We start from the raw sequence: 24165 nt of genomic DNA on the forward strand, positions 1-24165 counted from the left end.
ATTTTTATATCACAACTAAAAATCATCGCAATAATATGGCCAGTGTTCTTATTTTAGAATATTTCTGAATTTCAAATAAATGGATACTTTTATGCATGGCATGTGTGTTATATGAGACAATTAACTTTTACCTGAAGAACCTGGGTTTTTATTCTTACTCATTAAGTCTAGCAACCCTACAGTTGGAAACTCAGGAAGACTAGAAAAAATTAGGCACTCAGCTAAAGACAATAAAAATAAGCAGAACAGAATAAGCCAAAAGAAATGAGACCAATGAAATGGGGAAGCAATGAAAACAAGGGATGAAAAACAAAAGGTTGGTTTCCTGACAAGAACAGGAGGTGGCTGAACTTCTGGCGGGCTGAAGTGAAGGCAGTGAACAGCGCTGTAAACAAAACGAGTGTACTGCTCCTTGAAGGGCTCTGTTTGAATTATAGGCTCTTCATTCTTACAGGCTTGACCATCCAGAAAGGATTTACCCAATTTCCTTCCTGAAATTGACTTAGGAATAAGGAGAAAAACTTTATTATGAAAGTTAAAAATCATAAATGTAACAGAATATGTGTATATGCTGCTTCTAATCCATACCTGCCATACCAACTCCAATGTCATCTGTGTGACATGACATACGTCATTATGCCGGACGGGACTAGGCTTCCTGGAGGTCAATGGCAGACAGCCCGATATTGGCAGCCCCTGAGGCGTAGACGGGTTTCTCAATTAGCTGGCTATGTGGGATATGGGCTTTGCACAATCTCTTTTACAATAATGATATTCTATACATCTACAAGACAAGGATTATCTCTTCAGGAACAGCTCTGGGGTAGGGAAGCACAGTATGGGAATGTATAAGACTACAGCAGAACCTTTGTCATACACAGGGAGTATAATGAGCAAGGGGATAGATGGGGTAATGTTGATGGACAAAGACTGTTATGTTATACTTTGAACTTTATGGATAGGCTTGCTAGATCCCAACCCCTATGGCGTCTGCTGCATAAGAAGGTGCAAAAAAGTATATTTCAGCAGGTGCAGAGAGCTGATTAGGCATATTTGGTCACTAGATGAGATAAAGAAAGGGTTAGGAAGAGGAAGGACCATGATAGTGATAATGAGACAGAAACTTTCTATTCGTAAGATGAAACCACTTGCCTGAGGTTTACATCCCAAGGACAAGATTTCCTCTTCTAAGGATGTTTTACATCTCACACCTGTTCCTGATAATATGTTTTTCTCAAAAATCACTGATGTGACTAAAAAAGGCTTTCATACTGTGCCAATTAATGATACTTGACCTTCTGATTTGTTCTTTGTTTGAATACTATATAATGAAAACATGAATTCAGTAAAATCACAGCAGATTCCAGGCACTCTCTGTGTGTTGTGTCTGTCTGTCATTCGCCGAACTTGTGCCTTCCTGATTAGTAAGACCCTGTTTCTCCCACGGTCTGAGTGGCTCCCCTGAGCTGGTCCGAGGCACATACCCACTGACAAGACGATTCTTGCATTGCCTTAACTCTTCCACATCCTAGACAAGAGTCAGCAATTCTCAGCTCTTTTGTTTTGAAGCAAGATCTCTGTTTAGCTCTGACTAGCTGGGAACTCACCATGTAGATCAGGTTGCCCTTGAACTCACACAAATCTACTGGTGAGTCTTGGCATTAAAGGTGGGCACCACCATGCCCACCTTATTAGTCTGAGTTTTGGAGCAGAACAGAAAAGTGTTGTGCTTTCTTCTTTTGTGAACATAATCACACTGTAGAATAAATGCAAAATATCCCATTTCAAGTTTCAAAACGGTCGCACTTGTGCTTAAATATATGTCTAGCTTTTATATATGCAGAGATATTTAGCAGAGCGAGGGAGTGCTTATGGGAACGGGAGGAGTGTGTGCACGCTGGAGGAAGGAGAACGAGAGGAAAACATCACTCTTGATACACTGATGTGTTTAAACATTTTATAGCAAGTAAGTGTTCAATGTCTTCCTGTAGCTTTAACTAACTTCCAAAAATCCTTTACACATTCATTACAGTATAAATTTTCATTTGTACCTAATAAAATATTTTCAAGTTTTTACTTTCAATAGAGCAAAGCATATTGCCACCTAGTCACTGTCGTGAGTAAGGTGTGACTCTGACTCAGGTTTCAGCCCTTGAGAATCGAGGTCAGCACTTCTCTTTGTCTAGAGGGTAGAGCACACCTTAATTCTCAGTGCTACTTTATTTTGTTATGAAAATGAAAAATGTAAGAACCAAATTTAGAGGAACATGAGAAACTTGTTTTTAATCCATTAACTATATAAGGACGGCCCTGTGGGCTTTTTTAGAGTTGGTTTTCTTGTAGACGATTTAATCCTGAAAATGCTTCTAAATTCCTCTTTGTTGCTGCATCAAAATGTCTTTGCTAATCTCTGAATTGAACAATATTTCTAGGGTGAAGAAAAGTTAAAAGAAAAAAGGAGGCACTTGGGAGACACCAAACACTTCTGCCCAGTGGTTCTCAAAGAAAACTTTATTCTGCAGCCTGGCAACACAGACGAGGCTGTTAAGTACCGAGAAAAGATATACTACTTTTCAACTGCTGAGGCCAAGGAAAAGTTTCTGGAGCATCCTGAGGACTATGTGGCCCAAAACGAGCCATTAAAGGTGAAAACAATATTCCTATGCTAGTGATTGCTCCCACGTTCTCCCATGAGTGTGCTTAACAGTGAAGTTTCTAATCTCATTAAAAGCTAACAACAACAGCAGCAAAACATGATAATGTCTAGGCTTAAAAATAGACTTTTTGTAGCATGAATTTTAATTAGTCTTAATAATAAAAATCCAGAGTCAGATATTAGGGAGTGAAAGCTGGGAGATGAGAGAAGGCCTGCAGCCACTGGAGAGACCTTTAACCTCTACTAATCCTCAGACCAAAAGGGCGATCCTGTCCTCAGATTGCAGCTCAAACTGCACCTCCAGACTGCATTAAACTCCTGTCTCCTTATATTCCTCTCTCCGCCCAGCCATATCACTCCTGTCTCTACCTCCCTAGTGCCGCGATTAAAGGCATGGGATTCTGTGATTTCTGTTTCTCTTATAGACTGCATCAATCTCACGTAACTCAGGGTGGCCTTGAACTAGCAGGGATCCCCCTGCCTCTGTCTCCCGAGTCCTGGGATTAAAGGACTGTCTGGCCTCTAGTGGCTTAGCTCTGTACTCTGATCTTCAGAAAAGCTTTATTTGTTAAAACACAAACAAAATATCACTACAGCTTTTTGTAATATGGCATAAAAATAATGATCTGTTTTGACTTTTATAGTAATGTCTTTGTCAAACCAGCTCTTGTATCTTTCTACTGATATTTAGGGTCGCAAATAGAGGCTGGAGAGATGGCTCAGGGGTTAGAGCACCTGTTGCTCTCTCAGAGGATCCTAGTTCAGGTCCCAGAAACTGCATGGCAGTTCACAACCGTCCGTAACAGTTTACAATTAATATGTAATAAGTGTACATATAATATCTTACTTTTTTGCTTACACAAAATGTGTGTATTCCTACATAGCTTGCCTAATACTCAACCACTTTGACATCTAATTCACTGATAGACTTTTTCATAAAGTTATTTTCCATTGTAGATAGTAAGTGATAATTAATAGGTAATTTAGCAACAGAATTCTTGATTCTCTTGCATTCTTTCATTACTATAATTCTCTGTAATAGGATAACTGGATCAAGGTGTAATATATTGCACCATTAATTTTTTTACTTTTTCTATTTATTTACTTATTTTGTGTGTGTGTGTGTGTGTGTGTGTGTGTGTGTACGCACATGCCACAGCACACCTGTGGAGATCAGAAGATAGCCCCCAGGAGTAGTTTCTCTCCTGTCACCATATGAGATCCAGGAATCAAGTTAAAGTCCGCACACAAGCACACTACCACTCAAATCTTATTGCTTTTCCTTCTCTTTCTTTCTTTCTTTTTGTTTTTTGCTTGTTTTGTTTTGTTTTATGAGACAGGGTCTGGCTATTTTGCCCTGGCGTTCACTATGTAAATCAAGCTGGTCTCAAACTTACATGGAATCCCCTGCCTCTGCCTCCTGAATGCTGAGATTAAAGGCATGTACCACCATGCCCAGCCCTATCACCTGGTTTTCCACAAACCCAACCAAACAGGACCTAGAAACTCTGAAGGCAATTTCTCTGTTCTTCTATGCAACATAAAATGCTTTGGGATTGCAAGGAACATGGTTGTTCTTAAAATGTCCCCCAAGTCTTATTTATAATATGTTGTATTTGATACACAGTGCGATGTTTGAGCTTCGTAGCATTTTCTACATGTTTTGCTCTTCTTCTTGTTGTTGTTGTTGTTGTTGTGGTGGTGGTGGTGGTGGTGGTGGTGGTGGTGGTGGTGGTGGTGGTGGTGGTGGTGGTGGTGGTGGTATTGTTGGAGACAAGGTCTCCTGTGTCCGAGGATGGCCTTTGAATTCTCTATGCAGCCAAAGATGATCGTCACATCCCAAATGTTGGGATTACAGGCACGCCCACCACAGCTAGATCATGCTGTTCTGGGAACTGAACCCAGGATATCAAGCACTCCATCACCTGAGCTCCCTCACAGGCCCCTTCGAAGCCTCTGAATTCCCACCATTTCCATCACAACAACAAATGCTTCTGAGTCTCAAAGTCATTCGTACCTCTCTCACACAAACGCCTCTGCTCCTCTGAGGCCCAGATACCCAAATACACCAGCATCTTCTCCGGGGTTGCTGTAAAGTCATTTCCCCATGGTCCCGTGAGCCATGGCTGCTGCTTTGCCTCAGCTGTTGCTGTCAGGGAATGACCACATCACCCGGCAAAAGCTGGCTTTGGGCTTCCTCCACTTCAGTGTGGACATCACAGGAATTAGTGGCAAGGTCTTTGAATGAAATGGGCTTTTTCTTTGGTAGAGAGATCTTCTTAAACATATCAAGAAAAGGTCTTTCTATTCCTTATTAACATTAAAATAATTTTTAAGCGAAGTTGCTTTTTATTAAATGCCTTTTGGCTGGTTTTGCCCCCTAAAAGCCATTTTTGGTGCAATGAGTTATTATGTTCATTGATATCCTTATGCCTAAATATAACTGGATTTGTAAAATAAACTTCCCTGTCTATGGGAGGCTAGAGAGATGGCTCAAGCAGTTAAGAAAAGATACTGCTTTTGCAGAGGACCTGGGTTTGATTCGCGTGTTGGGTGGCTCACAACCACCTATAACTCCATCTATTGGAGCTGGAGAAATGGTTCACGCAGTTAAGTGCACCTGTTGCCTTTTCAGAGGACCCAGGTTCAATTCCCTGCACCACACATCTGTAACTCCAGTTGCAGAGGATGCCCTGCCCTATTCTGAGTCCTTGAGCATCAGGCAAACCACACGGGGAGTGCACACAGGCGATATACATAAGATAAAATTTAAAAATCACTTAAAAAAGACTTCTTTTCTCACCTTTTTACTTTATTTTCCTTTTTTGGTAGGGATGAGGAGGTTGCTTTCTCTCGTGAGGAAAGGCTCTAGTGTGCCCCTGTGGTCTCAGTGCTAGGGTTACAGGTGTGAATCGCCATCAGGCAAATTACTTAAACCCTCTTTTCCTTCCCTCTGCTCCACCCTCCCTGTGCGGCCCTCTATGGCAGGCTCCTCCCATCAGGCTCTGTCTTCTGGGTCCCCGTGGCTCCGGCAAAACTCATTGCGCCAGAACGTTGGCAGAAAACTTCGGCGTTTTTCACATTCAGTTTGATGAATTTCTCCAAGAAAAAATGCTGCTCAAGGCTGAAAGGAAATTCGGGCCTGAGTTTGAGGACGATTCCGAGGAGGAGCAAGCCACAAGGCAGGAACTGGAAGAGCTTGCCGTGCAGGCGAACGTGAAGATTGAAGAAGAAAGCCCAAAGAAGCAGGTGACGTGGTGGTGTCCCTGGGGGGCGCTGTGTTTGCTGCGGAAGCTGGTTTGTAGCAGGCGGTTCAGGGCAAAGTTCCAGCTGCCGCAGCCACCGCAGGCTAGACTCAGTTACCGTCCCAGGATGCCAGCTAGAGAGACCTGCCTGCCACAGTCATGTGCACAGATAGAGGGGTCCGGTGACCCCCCCAAGGTCATCTTTGGGGTCCTGACCCACGTGGTTTAAGCAGTCCTGGTCAAGGTGTAGTCTGGTGACCGGTGTCTCAGCTTTGTTTCTGCAAGATGGTCCAAAGAGCCCTTATTGTTTGAGGGGAGACATTATGGGCCACCACACGGCCCCAGGGTGCAGTGTGAATAATGGCTCTAGTCGGGTGGTGGTCTGTTCCAGGAATCCAAGGTGACTGCAGATTTAGCACAGTGACTTTCAGGAACCCCTGGGGAGCCTAGAACAGGAAACTGTAAAAAAACAGAAAATAACATGCCTCCTTTATTTTTGTGCGCTTTCATCTTTTAAAGGGAATTGAGTAGGTCAAAATGTAACATCTCTAGGTTGATCCTTCAAGTGAGGAGCATGCCTGTGTGTGGAGGTGAGTGGTGGAAAATGACCCCGGGCGCCAGACTCAGTCCTTCTCATTAGCCTGTGAGCCCAAGTGAGAAGCCGACTCCTTTTCCTGAAAAACAGCATCTGTGTGCCTGTTATACTATCATAGCAACTTCAAACTACAGAGACCTGAGGAGGAGCCGCTACATGGCACTCTCTCCAGTATGATGGATAAACCCGCCTCTCCCCCAGCGAAGGAAATACTGAGTCTTACCTGACTCTGAAAGTGGGGGAAGTGACTCCCACGCTGAGTGGTGGCGCAGCACATAGTTGGGGCATTCGACTGTGCGTCTGAACTACTTGTATGTTCTTCATTATCCATTTGAGGGTCACCTTCAGAGAAAGATGACCTGAGTTCTTCATCCCAATATTTTCTCTCTGTTGCTGTGAAGCTATATGCCCTTCTAGAATGTGCTTCAGGTAACTGTCTGGTTGGCTCATCCTCTAATCAGGATGTGGCGTAAGGAGATGGAACTGTATCTCCTTATAGGAAAAATGGCACAAATCAGGTAAGCTTTACAGATGTGTGATATGAATCAAGCAAATTTTTGGCAAAACAGTAATAATAAAGATGCATTATGACTCTGACACCATACGTGAAAGTCAATCATGTTGCCATGGTGACTTCTCTTAGTTATATTAGGTAATTTTTATTACTTAATCATATTATATATCAGTGCACAGAACTCAAGTTTTAAAATGGTTTCAAGTAACAGTATCAAAAGTGGCCTCAGAGAAAAAGCTCAGGTCTCAGTCCAGCAGTGCTGTAAAACAGTATCGCTTATCAATGCGGAGCTTAAGACTCCTCTTATTTTATAGTTTTCACCTTTAGCTTCCAGATGTGCAGTTCACAGAAGAGGAGGAGGCAATCAAGCTGAGTCTGACGGAGAATGAGCCCCTGACGTCGGAAATTCTGGACCCCATGCTTTCCGAGTGGTGGCTTAAAGAACCGATGCGGTGGGTGCCTCCGTACACAGGGGTTATGTTTCTCACTGCTTTTCATTTCCTTTGTTCCGAATGGCCAAACTATAGTCTAATTTGTACGTACAAATTTGCTCTTATTCATCTATATAAACTACACATTAAAACATCCATGGAGCTTTTGAAAAACACTGAAGCCAGAGACTCACGCCAAAGCTTTTAAACAGAATCTGCTGAGGTTTGAGACCGGGATCCAGGCCCTGGCATGTTTTTTAGGGTCCCAGATGATTTTAGTGCACATCTGTAGTTGAGAACTATTTTCTAAGTCTGCTGGGAATTGGCCTCAGCAGAGAAGTGGGTCTCAAAGCTGGGATGTCCGGAAGGTGGAGTGAGTACAAGAACCCAGGATTCTGATGCAAGCTGACAGGCCATCAACTGCAGGGCAAGTTCTTCTTCTGCCCCGAGCTTCAAACCTCAGTCTTTTATTGTAAATTTTACACAAGGAAAATGATTGCTTTTTCTTGTCACACAAGAAGTATAAAGATTCTTTGAAGTCAGAACATCATCGTTCATTATGATGTTTTCCCAGTTCCCAAGCCCCATGACAGCCACTATATTCTTTTTTTTTTTTTTTTTTTTTTTCGAGACAGGGTTTCTCTGTGGGTTTTGGAGCCTGTCCTGTAGACCAGGCTGATCTCGAACTCACAGAGATCCACCTGCCTCTGCCTCCCAAGTGCTGGGATTAAAGGCGTGCGCCACCACCGCCCGGCAGCCACTATATTCTTAATTCTTAGCTGAGTTCATCATAACTACTTGCAGTTACAAAAGCATAATTTAGTGGGTTTCACTCCATTGTCGCACCTTTCCCATTGTTGCTCCTCACAATTCCAATTTTGATTTCTAAGCCCATAGGCAGTCAGCCCTAAAGCCCTAGGTTCTCAGAAACTTTATTCATCATAACCAAGTTCTTTTCTGTTTCAGTATAATTCTTTTGCCAAGTTTTATAATCAGACAAAGAACAATTTTTGCATTTTCCCCAAGTTTCCCCAATTCTTCCATCTGTCAGGTTTTCCCCCCATAACCTGCTTTACAGAGTCAAGGCCTGCCCCCTCCATTAGATCAGGAAGACTCAGATTATCATACAGCACATCCATATTTTCAGAAGCCACTGGTGTGGAAGGGGAAAAAGAACATGAAGAACAAGAGCACTAGTAGAATTGCTATAACCAGAATCAGCTGTAACATAGCCAAGTGCGTCTGCAGACGCCATAGAAGCAGTCCTTGGGGCACGTAGGTGTTCTCTCCTTGGCCCTCAAGTAACACGCTCATTTAGCTGCCACTGGGTTGCCTGGAGGGAATTGCTTCCTGCAACCCAGGAACTGCAGGCGAAGGGAGGCTATGTTTTGCCGTCTCCAGCATAAGCCTGTATACCCTCGTGGTGTGTTGGATTCTTCCACCTCTATCCTTGTGATGATTACAGCTATGACCACTGGGTAGCTGTCCAGTCTTGGTCCACTAGCAAATGCCTGCAACAGTGTTGACCCACACAGAACAAATCTTCAGGTCCTGGAGTTGTTATTTTTTGTCTTTGTTTCTTTTCCTGTTTCGAAGTGGGGTATTCTGCCTTGATATCCTCCAAAAGAGCATGAAATGATATTTACAATAGTGATTGTAGCACAACACATTTGCAACTTGCTACACACCAAGTACTTTATTCAAATCAGCTTAATCTGTATATGAAAACTGATCATGTCACAGTCACTGCTCTTAGCTGTATTAGATACTTTTAGTATTCATATTAAAATTGCTGCATAGAAGCCGGGCGGTGGTGGCGCACGCCTTTAATCCCAGCACTCAGGAGGCAGAGGCAGGCGGATCTCTGTGAGTTCGAGACCAGCCTGGTCTACAAGAGCTAGTTCCAGGACAGGCTCCAAAACCACAGAGAAACCCTGTCTCAAAAAACCAAAAAAAAAAAAAAAAAAAAAATTGCTGCATAGAATGGGATAGAAATTTGCATCATCTCAATTTGAAAACAAGAAACTGAAATACAGAGAAATTAGATGAATGTTTCCATGCCACTCTGGGCACATTTATAGCTACTGCCTATTTGAAATGAGGGGGTAGGATTGAGTTATGAAGATTTTTAAAATGTCCTTTTTCTCTAAATTAGATCACTAACTGTGGGAAACTTGGACAAGTAACCCACAGCTTTCTGGTCATGAGCTGTTCTTCATTAGCTTAGCTTCTCACATCACACCACACAAAGCCAAAAAAAATAACATTTTTAAATTAAAAAGTAATAATGCCTAGAGCAGTGGCTCAACAACTAAAAGAATCAGGACCCAGGTTCAAGTCCCGGCACCCACACAGCAGCTCACAACCATCTGTAGCTCCAGTTCCAGGTAATCTGATAGATAGATATCTCTATAGAGATACAGAGACATGAATTCAATTTAATGTAAAAAGTTACACTATAAAATCTAAATATTGAGTATTTCACAACCATCACATTTTATTATGATAAAGATTTACAATCACATGTAATATTTTTATATGGTATATAATATATATCATAGTATGGTAGAAAGGGGCACATGAAGAACTGACTAAAAAGAAAAACAACCAAAGACAGTAACACCTGGGGTATAGGATAAGAGTCTGCAGTTTTATGGGTTTTTCCCCTCTACTTTGCAATTCTTCTATTGTGAAATGCATTGCTTTTATAAGTGAGGAAAAGGGTTGACTTCCTTTCAGTTTTTTTTTTCAGTCTACTAGATTAATTCTAGAAGAGCTACTGGGGGCTAAACTAAGGCAGATGGCAGCAATGAAAGCACAGAGGTGCCCAGCCTTGGCTCACACAGGACAGCGGGAAGGAGGTGGAGAAGAAACTCGAGGCATCTTGTGTTGCTGAATCTGGCGAAGAGAGGGTTGGAGCGATGAGGTGATCGTGATTGTTGACAGTATAACCCACAGAGCTTTCCTTCACTGGAAAGTCGAAGCAGGGCTTCGACACTTCTGAATTAAAACTCAGAAGAGTTTTTATATAGCAGTAAGGACTTGGGAGTTCTTGTCAAAGTGACACCAGGCAAGAAATGGGTTCCTCCTAGAAGAGACTAGATGGAAGGCATCGCTGAGGAAAGAGATGACCAGCATGGCCTACCTAATAAGAGAGGATAATTAGCATTTGAGAATGAACTGTGAGGACTGAAACAGTCAGATGTTTATAAGTGTATCATTTTATTGAGAAGAAAGCGCTTGTAAATACAGTAGACACTTTTGGACAAATAAGGTCAACAAGCTCACTCAAAGGCAGATCAATACTGACCTCTCAGCAGGAACTCGAAGCAAAGTCCTCAAAGGCTGCTTTATAAGTACAAGATCGAAATCTGTTGGCCTTCTGGTTATTCTCATGACCCTAAAAGTTCTGTCACCTGAGGCAGACTATGCCTCAGAAGTTACTGTTGGCTACCGGGAGACCTGGAGGAGTGTGTGAACTGCCTCATGGCAGGACGCGTGCTGAGGCCATCAAGTGATTCCTTACTAGGTTGGGCGCTTCTCCCCAGCAGAGAACTTACTTTCTCTCTTCTTTTTTTTTTTTTTTTTTTTTTTTTTGATTTTCGAGACAGGGTTTCTCCGTAGCTTTTGGTTCCTGTCCTGGAACTAACTCTTCTAGACCAGGCTGGCCTCGAACTCACAGAGATCCACCTGCCTCTGCCTCCCGAGTGATGGGATTAAAGGCGTGCGCCACCACCGTCTGGCTTTACTTTCTCTTCTATAACTCTTAATGAACTTCCAGTTAGTAATTATCTGCTGGCTGCTACCTGCAACTCTTATATTACAAGCACAAATCTTATTTTAATCCAATTTTATACATCTTGGAAAAATATCATATATATACTCACCTCTTGAACATAAATCTTTAACAAATGGTAAAATTGCATACATGCCAAAGAATTGTTTTAAAACAAGTTTACTGTCTCTAAATGTCTGATTTGTATAGCTATTTTACATACCTGTTTATCCTGGCCACCTAAAAATTTCCCCAAGCCTGAAACTGGCACACACCTTTAATGTCTGCACTCAGGAGGCAGAAACAGGTAATCTTCGTGAATTTGAAGTCAGCTTGGTCTACATAATAGATTCCAGGCCTGCCAGGGTTATGAGACCTTGTCTTACAATATTATACGTCTGATAAAGTTGAGATTCATCAACACATGTTAAAATCTATAACAGATGCAGAGATAATATGTGGAGGGTCCTTGCTGACTCTATAGCAAACAAGGAGAACATCTGTAAAGAGACAAGAAAGAAGTTCGGTTCAGCCCGATTCTGGTAACTGGTGCTGAGCCAAGACTTCCTGGAGTCTGACATCAGCTTTTTTTTATTTAATTTTTTGGCCATATTTAAGCATAGTACAATTTTGAGAAAAAGTTTTCAGATAACAATCAACTCTGCTCTGTAAGTACAACAAAGCTTAAGACGTATTTACATTGAAGCTCTTCACAGAATGCGTGTGACTTCATCCCTAAAATGGACTCTACTGACAGAAACAGAGCTCAAGATTAGGGTCTAAGCAGAATGACTGAGATTAATACCATGTCTGGCCCTAAGATAACCCGGAAGTCACCTGGGCTGCTGTAAAGTGCACAAGGCGCCTGAGTCTCATGACACAGAAGTAGTGCTCTTGGCTTTAGGAGGAAGGGTCTGGGATAAGGGAAATATGAATTCTGGAAGCTATGGGCAGTCCTGGCTCCTCCGACAGCAAAGGCTGGCAGGCTATGAACTATACCCATCCCCTGCCTTCCAGGAGGAACAAGCTAAACACCTCTTTCCTCTGAAGCATCTGCAAGTTTAACTTTCCCAGATTCTCCAGTGCTCGCTTGTGAGCCCAAGCACGTTTTGCCCTTTTCACCAACACATAGTATAAATAGATCTACAATGTAATATTTACATACTTGAGTTTTTAAGTTACCATATAAAATAACGAACTTGTTATAACACCTTCGTACATATATATAATTGTCTGTTGCTCACAGCACCATGTTGTTACCCTCTCTGTTACCCTGCCCGCTCCCACTGGTTCCTTTCCTCTCACAGACTAGTTCCTCTGTTTTTATGTCGTAGATGTCACATAGAAACTGGTAGCAAGGTAGCTGATAGAAAGATAGTTCTGAATATTAGAGAAACATGGGAATGTCTGTCTTTTAAGTGTGTCTTACCTGGAATATCTATGTTTTAAGCAATTTGTGCAAATTTCCACCCAGCTCCACCGGCTTCATCCTGGACGGTTTCCCGCGGTATCCAGAGGAGGCCCAGTTTCTAGGAGAGCGTGGCTTTTTCCCGGATGCCGCTGTTGTAATACATGTGGAAGACCAAGACATCTTTGACCGGCTCCTTCCGGCACAGGTTCAGAAGTGGAAAACAAAACAGCGCAGGAAATCAGAACGGAAAAAACTCATCAAAGACTTGAAGACAAAAATCAGGGTACATATCCAGTACAGACACATGGGGATACAGCCGTTCATTGCCTTTTGGGGTCAATAACCTTCAGTCTTCACAAGAATGGAGTTTTCGGGTTTTAATGCCACAGTGAGCCTGAAAACATTTTCCATCAAATATTTCATTCTTTTTTTTTTTTTTTTTTTTTGGTTTTTCGAGACAGGGTTTCTCTGTGGCTTTGGAGCCTGTCCTGGAACTAGCTCTTGTAGACCAGGCTGGTCTCGAACTCACAGAGATCCGCCTGCCTCTGCCTCCCGAGTGCTGGGATTAAAGGCGTGCGCCACCATCGCCCGGCTAAATATTTCATTCTTTAATAAGAGTTGAAAATTATTTAAAGCTTTTTTTGGTTTTGTTTTTATAGACAGGGTCTCTCTCTATGTGAACCTAGCTGTCTGGGAACTCCCTATGTAGATCAGGCTGCCCTTGAACTCAGAGACCGACTGTCTCTGCCGCCCGAGTTCCAGGTGTATCTGAAGCTGTTTTGATGGCCAACTTGTTAATGATTCTCTTTCAAAACTCGTGGTGTCCAGGCCTTCCTCCACCAGGCACAGGAGCAGGCTGAAGGCCACGGCGGAGGCAGCAAGCGCAGTAGAGAGCTGGAAGGCAGCGGATCTTGGCAGCTGGTGCCCGAGCTCCCACCCACCACTGCGTCTCTCCCGATTTGGGGGTCTTTGGGTTCACACTAGCGCTCTCCTGCTGACCCACCAGTGGTTTCCTGGGTTGGTCTCTGTACTCCAGCTCACTCTTCCAGCCGCTCGCAGACCAGTCTGTCCGAGTCAAGTTATACCATGGGGTCTTGATGTCCAGTCCTGTCCCACACCCATTTCCCGATGGTATTATTTTGACTGCAGTAAATGCAAGCGCTTCGCTGCAGCAGCCGCACCAGCTGCTTCTGGATTTCCTCCTCAGGGAATGCCCTGAGTGACATCGCAGAGATTTCTCCGGGTTCCTGTTAGCTCACCCTTAAGTCGGTGGCACTGCCTGCCGGACTTGATATTGTATTTTGAGAAGAATGCCTAAGGTAGTGCCCGCTTCTGGTAGGCACACTATAGTTAGTTAAACTTCAGGGAGTCCTGAGCCAACCAGTACCAAAACCGCAAGGGCATGTGGACAGACTCACTGTTTTAGGTTGGAGGGCCCTGCAACAGGTCACGGTCATCCTCCCTCTCTCTGGCCATATCCAACAGGCATGTGTTTTCCTTAGATGTATTTTCAAAGATGCGTCTTCATGGTAAAGAAAAGAGATTTCTGTAAAATCCAATGCCACCCCCATCCCAAAGAAGCAAATGTACAATATGTCTGAAGAAGGAGCTCAAGGCTAGAGTGGGCGAGCCTGTGAGGGTGTTTACCCCTTGAGAGGGAGGTAGCCCAGAAGGACATGAATGTATTTTGACAATCGCCACTGCTTGATTTCCTGGAGAGTGTCGGTACCCTTCTCCCACGTATTAGCCCCAGCTGGAGAAGGTACAGGGATACCTAACGAGTGACTTTATCATTTTTTGTTGTTGTTGTAAACTTGTAAATGTTTCTTTGACAGGACGATATGGTTGCTAAGAGAAGAGCTGAACTTATCTCAGAGAGGGACAGAAAGAGGAGAGGGGATGTAAGTAGATGTTTTTTTAAAAGCATAACACTATGATCTCAACAGTTGAAAACACAGAAGGATGCGTTTCAAAAGTCTACAAAACCTAACAGAGCTCACAGGGGAGTAGTGAGATGACACATACTTTTGTTCCTTTTATTTTTGTCATGGTATATGCTATTTTAAATTACCTTTTTTATACTTATAATCAAAATACTGTTTTGTTTTGTTTTGTTTTGTTTTGTTTTGTTTTGTTTTGTTTTGTTTTGTTTTGTTTTGTTTGGGGACAGTCTCTCTATGTCACCCTGACTGTCTTGGAGCTTGCTATGTAGAAGAGGCTAGACTTGAACTCACAGAAATCCTCCTGCCTCTGCCTCCTAAGTTTGGTGATTAAAAGCATATGCCTCCACACCTGGCATGAGCACATAGTGAAAGAAACCGCTAAAGACCCTGAAGTATTCTCGTACAAAATACACGGCGCGTTTTCATCTTTGGGATTTTCATCTCGTTTTCCAGCTACCACCACAGAGACAGGCCAAAGGCACAGGGATGGGGTAGATGGAGCCCCTAAGGCTGACCTGGAACTGAAACGTTGGTTGTCTCAGGATGTGAGATGAGATGGGGAGTCCGAATCATCGCAGTCAGACAGTGGGGACCGAGGGTTTTGTTTTATCTTGGGAACAGTTATTCGCACATTAACCTAGCTGACCCCGGTGCAGCTAAACCACATAAGGGTTATACACAGTGTTAGGGTTTGAGTGTGAAGTGTCCCCCACAGGCTCGTCTATTTGAATGCTTGTATCCCAGCTGGGTCATTTTGTGGCTATTATGAAGGGTGTTGTTTCTCTGATTTCTTTCCTAGCCCTTTTATCATCTGTGTACAGGAGGACTACTGATTTTTTTTTTTTTTTTTTTAGTTAATCTTGTATCCTGCTATATTACTGAAAGTGTTTATGAGTCGTAGAAGTTCCTTGGTAGACTCTTTGGGATCGCTTATGTAAACTCTCATATCATCAGCAAACAGTGGGAGTTTGACTCTTTTCTGATTTGTATCCCCTTGATTTACTTTTGTATCTTAATTCTCTAGCTACGACCTCAAAAACTATACTGACTAGATATGGAGAGAGTGGACAACCTTGTCTTGTTCCTGATTTCAGTAGAATCGCCGGGAGTTTCTCTCCATTTAGTTTGATGTTGGCTATTGGCTTGCTGTATATTGCCTTCATTACGTTTAGGTATGTTCCTTGTATCCCTTCTCTCTCCAAGACCTTAATCATGAAGGGATGTTGTATTTTGTCAAAAGCTTTTTTCATCATCTAATGAGATGATCATGTGTTTTTTATTTTTCATTTGTTCATATGGTGGGTTATGTTGACAGATTTTCATATGTTGAATCATCCCTGCATCTCTGGGATGAAGCCGACTTGGTCATGGTGGATGAAGGTTCTGATGTGTTCTTGGATTCTATTTGCCAATATTTTATTTAATATTTTTGCATCAATGTTCATGAGTGACATTGGTCTGTAATTCTCTTTCTTAGTAATGTCTTTCTGTGGTTTGGGTATCAGGGTAATTGTAGCCTCATAAAAAGAGTTTGGCAATGTTCCTGCTGTTTCTATTGTGTGGAATAATTTTAGGAGTATTGGTATTAGTTCTTCTTTGAAAATCTTGTAGAATTATGAGATGAAACCATCTGGCCCTGGGCTTTCATTGGTTGGGAGACTTTTGATGACTGTTTCTCTGTTTCTATTTCTTCAGCAGTTATGGGTCTGTTTAATTTGCTTATCTGGTCTTGATTTAATTTTGGTAAGTGATATTTATCCAGAAAGTTGTCCATTTATTTAAGGGAATTTTTCATTTCCTCTTTAAGAGTTTCAGACATTCTCTTGAAGTTATTTTTTAAGTCATTTTCTTCTGCTTCATCTATATTTGGTTGTTCAGGTCTTGCTGTTGTAGGGTCTTTAGGTTTTACTGGTGTTGTGCTGCTCTTTGTGGTGTTGCGTGTGTTCTTACCTTTTCTACTCATCTTTTCCTCTAATAGGTATGGTTGGGGCTGTCTGAGATTCTGTTGATTAATCTTCTAGGTGCCAGTGAATCCAAAGCTCAGACGGTTGTTCCTCATGGTACAGTCAGTGTCACAGTTCTAGTTATCCCATCGGTTATTCCACGTCCCTGGAGATGACTCAGTGCTCCTGTGCTTTGGTCTGCTCCCTTGGAGTTTGCTGTCTCGGGCCTTCTTTGACCTAGGTTACCGGCTTTGACCTGTTTCTAAAAATTCTGGTCTGGATCCCCTCCTGCAGAAAGTCCCTGGCTTGGAGATGGTCCTTCAAACGTTTCTGGCTCTGGTCCACTGCCTCGGAGTTCCCAGGCTCAGGTGCACCCAGAACCACAGAGGACCTGGCTCAGGCCCACTCCCTCTGAGATTCCAGATTCATGCTCAGACCCACAGAGGCCCCAGGTTCCTGCCTATTCCCTTTTATGTCCCAGACCAATGCCCAGACCCACAGAGGTCCTGGCTCAGACCTACTCCCTCTGAGGTCCCAGACTCATGTCTGGCCCTGCAGAGATCCCTGGTTCCTGCCTACTCCCTTGGAGGTCCCAGATTCATGCCCAAACTGGCAGAGGTCCTGGCTCAAGCCTAGTTCCTAGAAAGTCCTAGACTCACACCCAGAACCACAGGGGTCCTGGCTTTGGTCTACTCCCTTGAAGGTCCCAGATTCACAGCCGAACCCTCAGTGGTCTGGCTCTGGCTCTGGCTCACTCACTCAGCAGTTACTCCCCTGTACCTGTTCCTGTGGAGTCTGTTGTCTCTGGACCAGGTCTCTGGCTCAGTCCTGGTCTGCCAGTGTCCCAGGACTGAGTTGGCTCCCGAGGCTGGATTGGCTCCTGGCTTCTGCTCCTGTGGAGCTTGCTTCCTCAGGTCCACTCTATCCTAGGTAGCTGGTTCAGTCCCTCTCCTGATATGGGAAGAAATTTAAACACACTTACAGCTTTCAGGACAATTCTATAGAAAAACATATACCACTGATGTTTAAAATGAAATACAGCTATGACTGAGGAACAACTCAGTCTTAGAGTATCTGATTGGCATGTACCAGCCTCAGTTCAATTCCAAGAACAACAAAAGAACTTGCTTAGCAAATGTCAGGCCATAAGGTTACTCTCTAATACCACAGGGAGAGAACTCTCTCTCTCTCTCTCTCTCTCACACACACACATACACACACACACACTCACACACACACACTCACACACAAACTGTAACAAGCCATTCAATTGTTTTTTATTTTAATTTGTGTTGTTGTCATAAAACACCATGACCAAAAGCACTCTCGGGAGAAAAGGGTTTATTTCATCTTAGAGCTTGTAGTTCATCATTCAGAGAAGACAGAGCAGGGGATGAGAGACAAAGACAGGAGATAGACGATGAGGGAGAAGGGGAAGGGAACAAGGGAGAGGAGAAAGGGTATTTGTCTGGAAGGGACAAAGAACTGCCTGTGGGTAGAGAGGAGACAGACATGGCCCACAGGCACATGGCGGTTTATAAAGGGAAAAAGGGAAACCCTGTGTTAGGATGAGGTGTTTAATTTTGATTGGAGATGTTAAATCGGGCACCAGAAGGGAACTTTTGGTTGCTGGCCTTCAATACTTTGATAGCTGGGCCTTTTTGGTCAGCCTCAGGAATGAGTCTAGAATAAGAAACAGTCCAATTAAGGGAATAGACCTGGGTGCCTAGCTTTAGGGTTGTAATCTATAGCTGACAAGGGAGAGGGAAAGGGAAAGGGCAAGGCCTGTCAGAGTCATATTTTCCATGCTCCAGTTGGCTAGGGTCCCTTCAGGAGTCAGTTCTCATTCCTCTATGTGGGTCGATGACTTTCCATGTATTAACTCAATCAATGCTCCCTAAATCCTGTGAGCTATTTATAGATAAGGAAACTGATTTTCTTCAAGTTGGTGATGCAGCTGGTATATTTTGTCATCTGTGAGCTGCATTAAATATTATTTCTAAAAACTATAAAGAAAAACATACTAGTATCTTGTCTGTTTGCTTGTGGGACCATCACAATGTCAGAATCTTAATGGCATTAAGTTTCTGAGTGCCTGTCATTACATTCTTACTGTCTCACCAACCAATATCGAGTTATTACAAAATACTCCCAGTTATTGGTCGGCAGTGTCCCCTGACACCAATTTCTCCTAGACACAAAAGGGACCATCTCTTCCTTAGAGTGCTTTCCGAGATGATGACGATTTCAGTGATGATGAGCCTGATGAAGAGGAGGATATTGAAAACATCCTGGAAGAAGAGTTCCCAAAAGACGAGGAGGAGATGAGTGAGGAGGATGAAGAACAGGAAGGAGAAGCCTTGGAGCGCCTGCGAACCGAGATGGGAGAAAAGTTTGAAACCGAAATGAACAATCTGCAAATGATACAGGTTATGACTGTCCCTTTGCCACCACAAAAATACAGGTTAGGCCATCCCTTCGCCACCACAAAAACACAGGTTATTGCCTTCCCTTCACCACCACAAAAATACAGGTTATGGCCTTCCCTTTACCACCACAAAAATACAGGTTAGGCCATCCCTTTGCCACCACAAAAAATACGAGTTAGGCCATCCCTTCGCCACCACAAATAATACAGGTTATGGCCATCCCTTCATCATCGCTTAACAAGTGACAGTTTGAGAATGCAAGGAGGGTCATTAGGCTCAGTGTCTTGTTGTCAGGGTTTCTGTCCTGCCCATTTCCCACAATTGTTAAGTCCCAAAGAAATCACACAGAAGTCTACATTAGTTATAAACTGATTGGCCCATTAGCTCAGGCTTCTTATTAACTCTTATAGCTTATATAGCCCATTATTAGCCCATTATTCTTATCTATGATAGCCACGTGGCTCAGTACCTTATTCAGCGGGGCAGTCACATCTTGCTTCTTCTGTGATCAGGTCACAACTGCCAAGAGAGCTTTCCTCTTCCCAGAATTCTCCTGTTCTCATTGACCCGCCTCTACTTCCTGTCTGGTTGTCCCACCTATACTTCCTTCCTAGCTACTGGCTAATCAGCATTTATTTAAAATATAATTGACAGAATACAGACCATAATCCCATACCATTTCCCCCTCTTTTTAAAAAAAAGAAAAAAAAAACAAGAACTCTGAATCTAATATCCTTTGTTTAGCTTTTCTGCTGACCATTAGCCATAACAACTTGTAACCAACATTCTAAACAAAGGAAAATATCCATAACTTATTTTTTTTTAATGTGGGCATAGTTCTCCAGGCTACTTCCTGCTGGTTGGGGGCACTGATAATCTTATGGGGACCTAAAGAAAATTTAGAATTATGATCAAGTCCTGACTGGAGTATCCTGTAAGGCTTGATCATCTCAGGCAGCATCTTGAATCTGTTCTGGATGTAGAACTCTGACATCCAGGTCATCTGTTCCTACCAGAGATTTCTCAGGTGGTCTTCCTTGATCAAACCTGATTTTTCTTAACTCAGAATGAATTCACCGCCTCTCATTTCCTGTAGAAACAAAAGCAAATCCTCTTCTCCAAAGTAACATACATTTTGACTTCAATTTTCAAAATATCTATCTTGGATTAATCTATCTTGCATTTATAAATAAATATATTTTAGCAGCTATTGCTCTTTCCTAAGCATTCAAACAATTTAAAGAGAATATAATAACACACAGTATCCAGACTCTCTGTGTATTTTTCAAACTTATGTGGCTTTATTTTAACCTCTATTTCTTTTATTTTCACTTTTAATTTTTGGCTTTTTGAGACAGGTTCTCTATGTATCTTTGGCTGTCCTGGAACTCTCTCTATAGACCAGGCTGTCCTTGAACTTACAAAGATCTGCCTGCCTCTGCTTCCCAAGCAATGGGATTAAAGGCGTGTGCCACCACATCTTGAACTCACAGAGGTCCTTCTACCTCTGCTTTTTTCCTGCTATGGCTGAAAACCAAAAAGCATGTGGTCAGATTTTTATCAACACCATTTAAGTGTTTTGTGGCAGGACCTCATAAAATAGCTGCAAGATTTTGCAGCTAAAGCTGAGTCAGGAAGCCTCTCTTAAATGAGAGCACTTGACTCTAGCAAGAAGACCCCACCTGAAAAAAAATGTTGCTCTCAATAAGCTGTGCTTAACTCTATTCTTTTCTGTCTAAAATTACTTTTTAGGCTTTATATAGATGCAGTTGCCCCACGTTGGGTGCCATTTGTTGTAAGGGAGCGGGCTGCTTGTTTGTCCCAGCTGTCCAGCTAGCTTACACCTGAAATAACCACACAAAAACTATATTAATTAAAACACTGCTTGGCCATTAGCTCTAACTTCTCAAAAAGAGGGGGAAGTGGTGTGGGACCATGGTCTGTATTCTGTCCATTATATTTTAAATAAATTCTTATTGGCCAGTAGCCAGGCAGGAAGTATAGGTGGGACAACCAGACAGGAAGTAGAGGCGGATCAATGAGAACAGGAGAATTCTGGGAAGAGGACGCAGTCCTGGCCCAAACCACAGAAGAAGCAAGATGTGACTGCCTCACTGAAAAAGGTACTGAGCTGCATGGCTAACACAGATAAGAATAATGGATTGATATAAGTTTTAAGAGTTAATAAGAAGCCTGAGCTAATGGGCCAATCAGTTTATAGTTAATGTAGAACTCTGTGTGATTTCTTTGGGACTTAATGATTACGGGAACTGGACAGAACAGAAAACTCAGTCAACAGTGTCTTAGTTTTGTGAAAAGAATATTTCAGGGCAGCAGGTCCTTTGTCATAGACCAAGAACAGCATGGACACCTAGGTCAGGATGGGTTTATCTCCCTAGAGACAGCCCCTGGTAAAGCTAAAAGATACTTGCCTTACATGACTATGTAGTCACCAGTTGTGTATATGCTGTAACAGAAGCACTAAGTATCAGGCTTTATCGTTTCTCTTACCAGGAAGAATTTGAGAAGGTTCTTGTACCAATAATTACAGTTAATGGAGCTAGGAAACTTCACATTGTGCAGTATGTGTTGAACTTGAAATTGAAGCCCCTCGTGGAAAACCGTGCAAGCATTTTTGAGAAGTGTTATCCAGTATCCCCACACCTTGCTCATAAAATGCTGGCCTTCACCTACAAATACATAAGCTCATTTGGCTACTGGGACCCTGTAAAGGTAACGTCAGACAATTCGTCTGAAAATCATCATGCTTGTTTTGTTTTTTTTTAAGTTGTTTAGGAAGACGTAGTCATTTTGAAAAGTTGTAAATATTGTATAATGCAGTTATAAAAATTTGCCCCCCCATTTTTTTAAAAAATAAAATGGAGTAATCTAACTTTCATTTTTGCTTTTGATTAAAAAAGTACATAACATGGAACTGGAACCCTGTACCCCTGCCCCAAAAATCTGTATCCCTAGCATTTATTCCCAGTCAGCCAGGAATTGCATTCCAGTCTAAGAAAGAAGACCAATGTTGATGATACTATTGACGAATCACTATTCTGCATGCCTCTCAAAGGGAAGCATAAAGCAGTGTGACTGTCTTAGTGAAGAGGCACTATGACCACCACAACACTCGTAAGGGAAAGTTAATTGGGGCTGACTTACAGTTCAGACATGGTGCTGGAGAGGGAGCTGAGGTCTGCAGGCAGCAGAAGGACTCTGTGTCACAATGGGCATAGCTTGGGCACAGGAGACCTCAAAGCCTACCCTCAATACTGACACACGTCCTCCAACAAGATCACACCTACTCAAACAAAGCCACACTTCCTATGAGGACCGTTTTCTTTTAAAGCACTACAGGGAGTGAATTATTTTACACCTACTCTGCCATATTCAGGAAGGATGGTGCTTGACTCTCAGATGCTGTAAAAAGATCTTCAGAGCTAATGTCAGTTAGTTATCCACTCTTCCTACCCCATTCCATACCCACGCCTTAGTCTGTCTTTGTTGGGTGTTTCACATTTTGTGGCTGTTGTCAATGGCATAATGGGATTTTGTCCATACAAAAATGTGGAAGAACTCTGTCTAAATTAAAAGATAACCTGGCAGAACCACCTGTATTGCCCACTTCCGATACTGCAGTAAAACTTGAGACAGGGCAGGTTAACCAATGTAATTTATTTTCTAGTAGTTCTAAAGGTCTCCCATCCAAGTACTAACCAAGCCCAATCCTGCTTAGCTTCAAGATCAGGCACACTCAGGGTGGTATTGCCGTAGCCCAATAGTTGTAAAGGTTAGAAATGTTTCTAAAGGATTTCATCAAGGTGTGGACAGGTGGTCTTTCCTGCCTTGTCTAGCAGTTGGCTGCCTTCTCATCGTGTCCTCATGTGGGGCTTTCTCTGCGTATGCTCATTTGTGTTTCTGCCTCCTGCTATAAGACCCCCCCATCCTACTGCTTGTCCTTTTGCCCTCATTTGACCTTACTTGCCCCCATTAAGGTCTTATCTCCACATGCATTCACATTGGCAATAAGAGTTTCAAGATAAGTGGATTGTACGGGAGAAGGGCAATGCAATTCACAATACCATTTTAGAAGTGGGTCTGTTTGTCAGGATAAATGAATTTGTGAATGAGTATAACAATCTCATACCCTCGATCAGAAACAGTCACTAAAACATGAGTCATTATGTGGGAAGTAGAACTGTAATTGTCATAAACTAAAACCAACTAGAAACATTACATGGACTAAATATGATATGTAATAACCTGCACTTCGAATACAGTTGCTTTGTTAATATTTATAATTAGAGGTTTTCTTATTATGTAATAAAGATTATGATCTTATACTTTACAATTTTTTCAGATATATTGAAGGAAATGCTTTATAAATTAAATCTTACTTGTGAATTTAATCCTATTACAGCTAAGCGAAGGAGAGACGATCAAGCCTGTTGAGAATGCAGAGAACCCTCTTAACCCTGTCATCCACCGTCAGTATATTTATTTTTTATCTAGTAAACAAACCAAAGAAAAATTTATGATGAACCCAATCAAATACATCCGGCAACCCAAACCCAAAGCTTCTATGCCTGTCAGAATTATGATTGTGGGGCCTCCCAAGTCAGGGAAAACTACAGGTGAGTGTGTCTGTCTTTGTTCCTCAAGCATCAAGGGAGCTCTGAAACCCAGCACCAAGTCCCCAGGAGCCAGCCATAAAGTCCAGGAGTCTCCATGGTGCTAATTTGCATCCCCACCAACAATGTAGAAAAAGGTTTCTTTTTCTCTGTCTCTTTACTAGAATTTATTTTTTTTAAATAATAATTATTAAGGCTGGATTGAGACAAGATCTCAATATAAAAATTACTAGTTACTAGTATTTTATGGAGGACTCTTACTTCTTTGTCATCAAGGATGTTGGTCCGTAATTTTTATTTTGTTATTTTTTTCTTGTTTTTATTAGGTTTAGTACAGGACAATATTAGCTTCACGTAATGAATTTATAAAGTTCTTTCTCTTTGCATTTGAGGAAATACTTTGAGAATAACTTACATCAACTATTTTTTAAAGTTTAAGATAATTTTAACCATGGATCCAGTACTGGACTTTTCTTCTTTGGAGATTTTTTTTATTACCGCTCCAGTCCCATTCTTGGTTGTTGATTTACTTTGGTTTTCCATTGCCTCTTGATTAAATTGGTAGTTTATGTGTCCAGAAATCATCCAT

General features: G+C 42.3%; 1 protein-coding gene across 3 annotated transcripts in view; it reads left to right on the forward strand.

The window, feature by feature from the left end:
- Positions 1-24165, forward strand: part of Ak9 (adenylate kinase 9) — a 113864-nt gene that overhangs the window by 68266 nt on the left and 21433 nt on the right. Inside the window, exons 23-30 of one of the 3 annotated variants that reach the window (XM_057762675.1) lie at positions 2433-2645; positions 5645-5905; positions 7338-7462; positions 12691-12910; positions 14463-14528; positions 18736-18942; positions 21457-21675; positions 23366-23579. In XM_057762675.1, coding sequence (XP_057618658.1) covers positions 2433-2645; positions 5645-5905; positions 7338-7462; positions 12691-12910; positions 14463-14528; positions 18736-18942; positions 21457-21675; positions 23366-23579 — 1525 coding nt within the window. Of the gene's footprint in view, positions 1-2432; positions 2646-5644; positions 5906-6420; positions 7463-12690; positions 12991-14462; positions 14529-18735; positions 18943-21456; positions 21676-23365; positions 23580-24165 lie in introns of those variants that run through there. The other 2 variants (XM_057762672.1, XM_057762673.1) reach the window with 2 other exon arrangements.

This window comes from Chionomys nivalis, chromosome 2 (assembly GCF_950005125.1).
Source record: "Chionomys nivalis chromosome 2, mChiNiv1.1, whole genome shotgun sequence".
Classification (NCBI taxonomy): Eukaryota; Metazoa; Chordata; class Mammalia; order Rodentia; family Cricetidae; genus Chionomys; species Chionomys nivalis.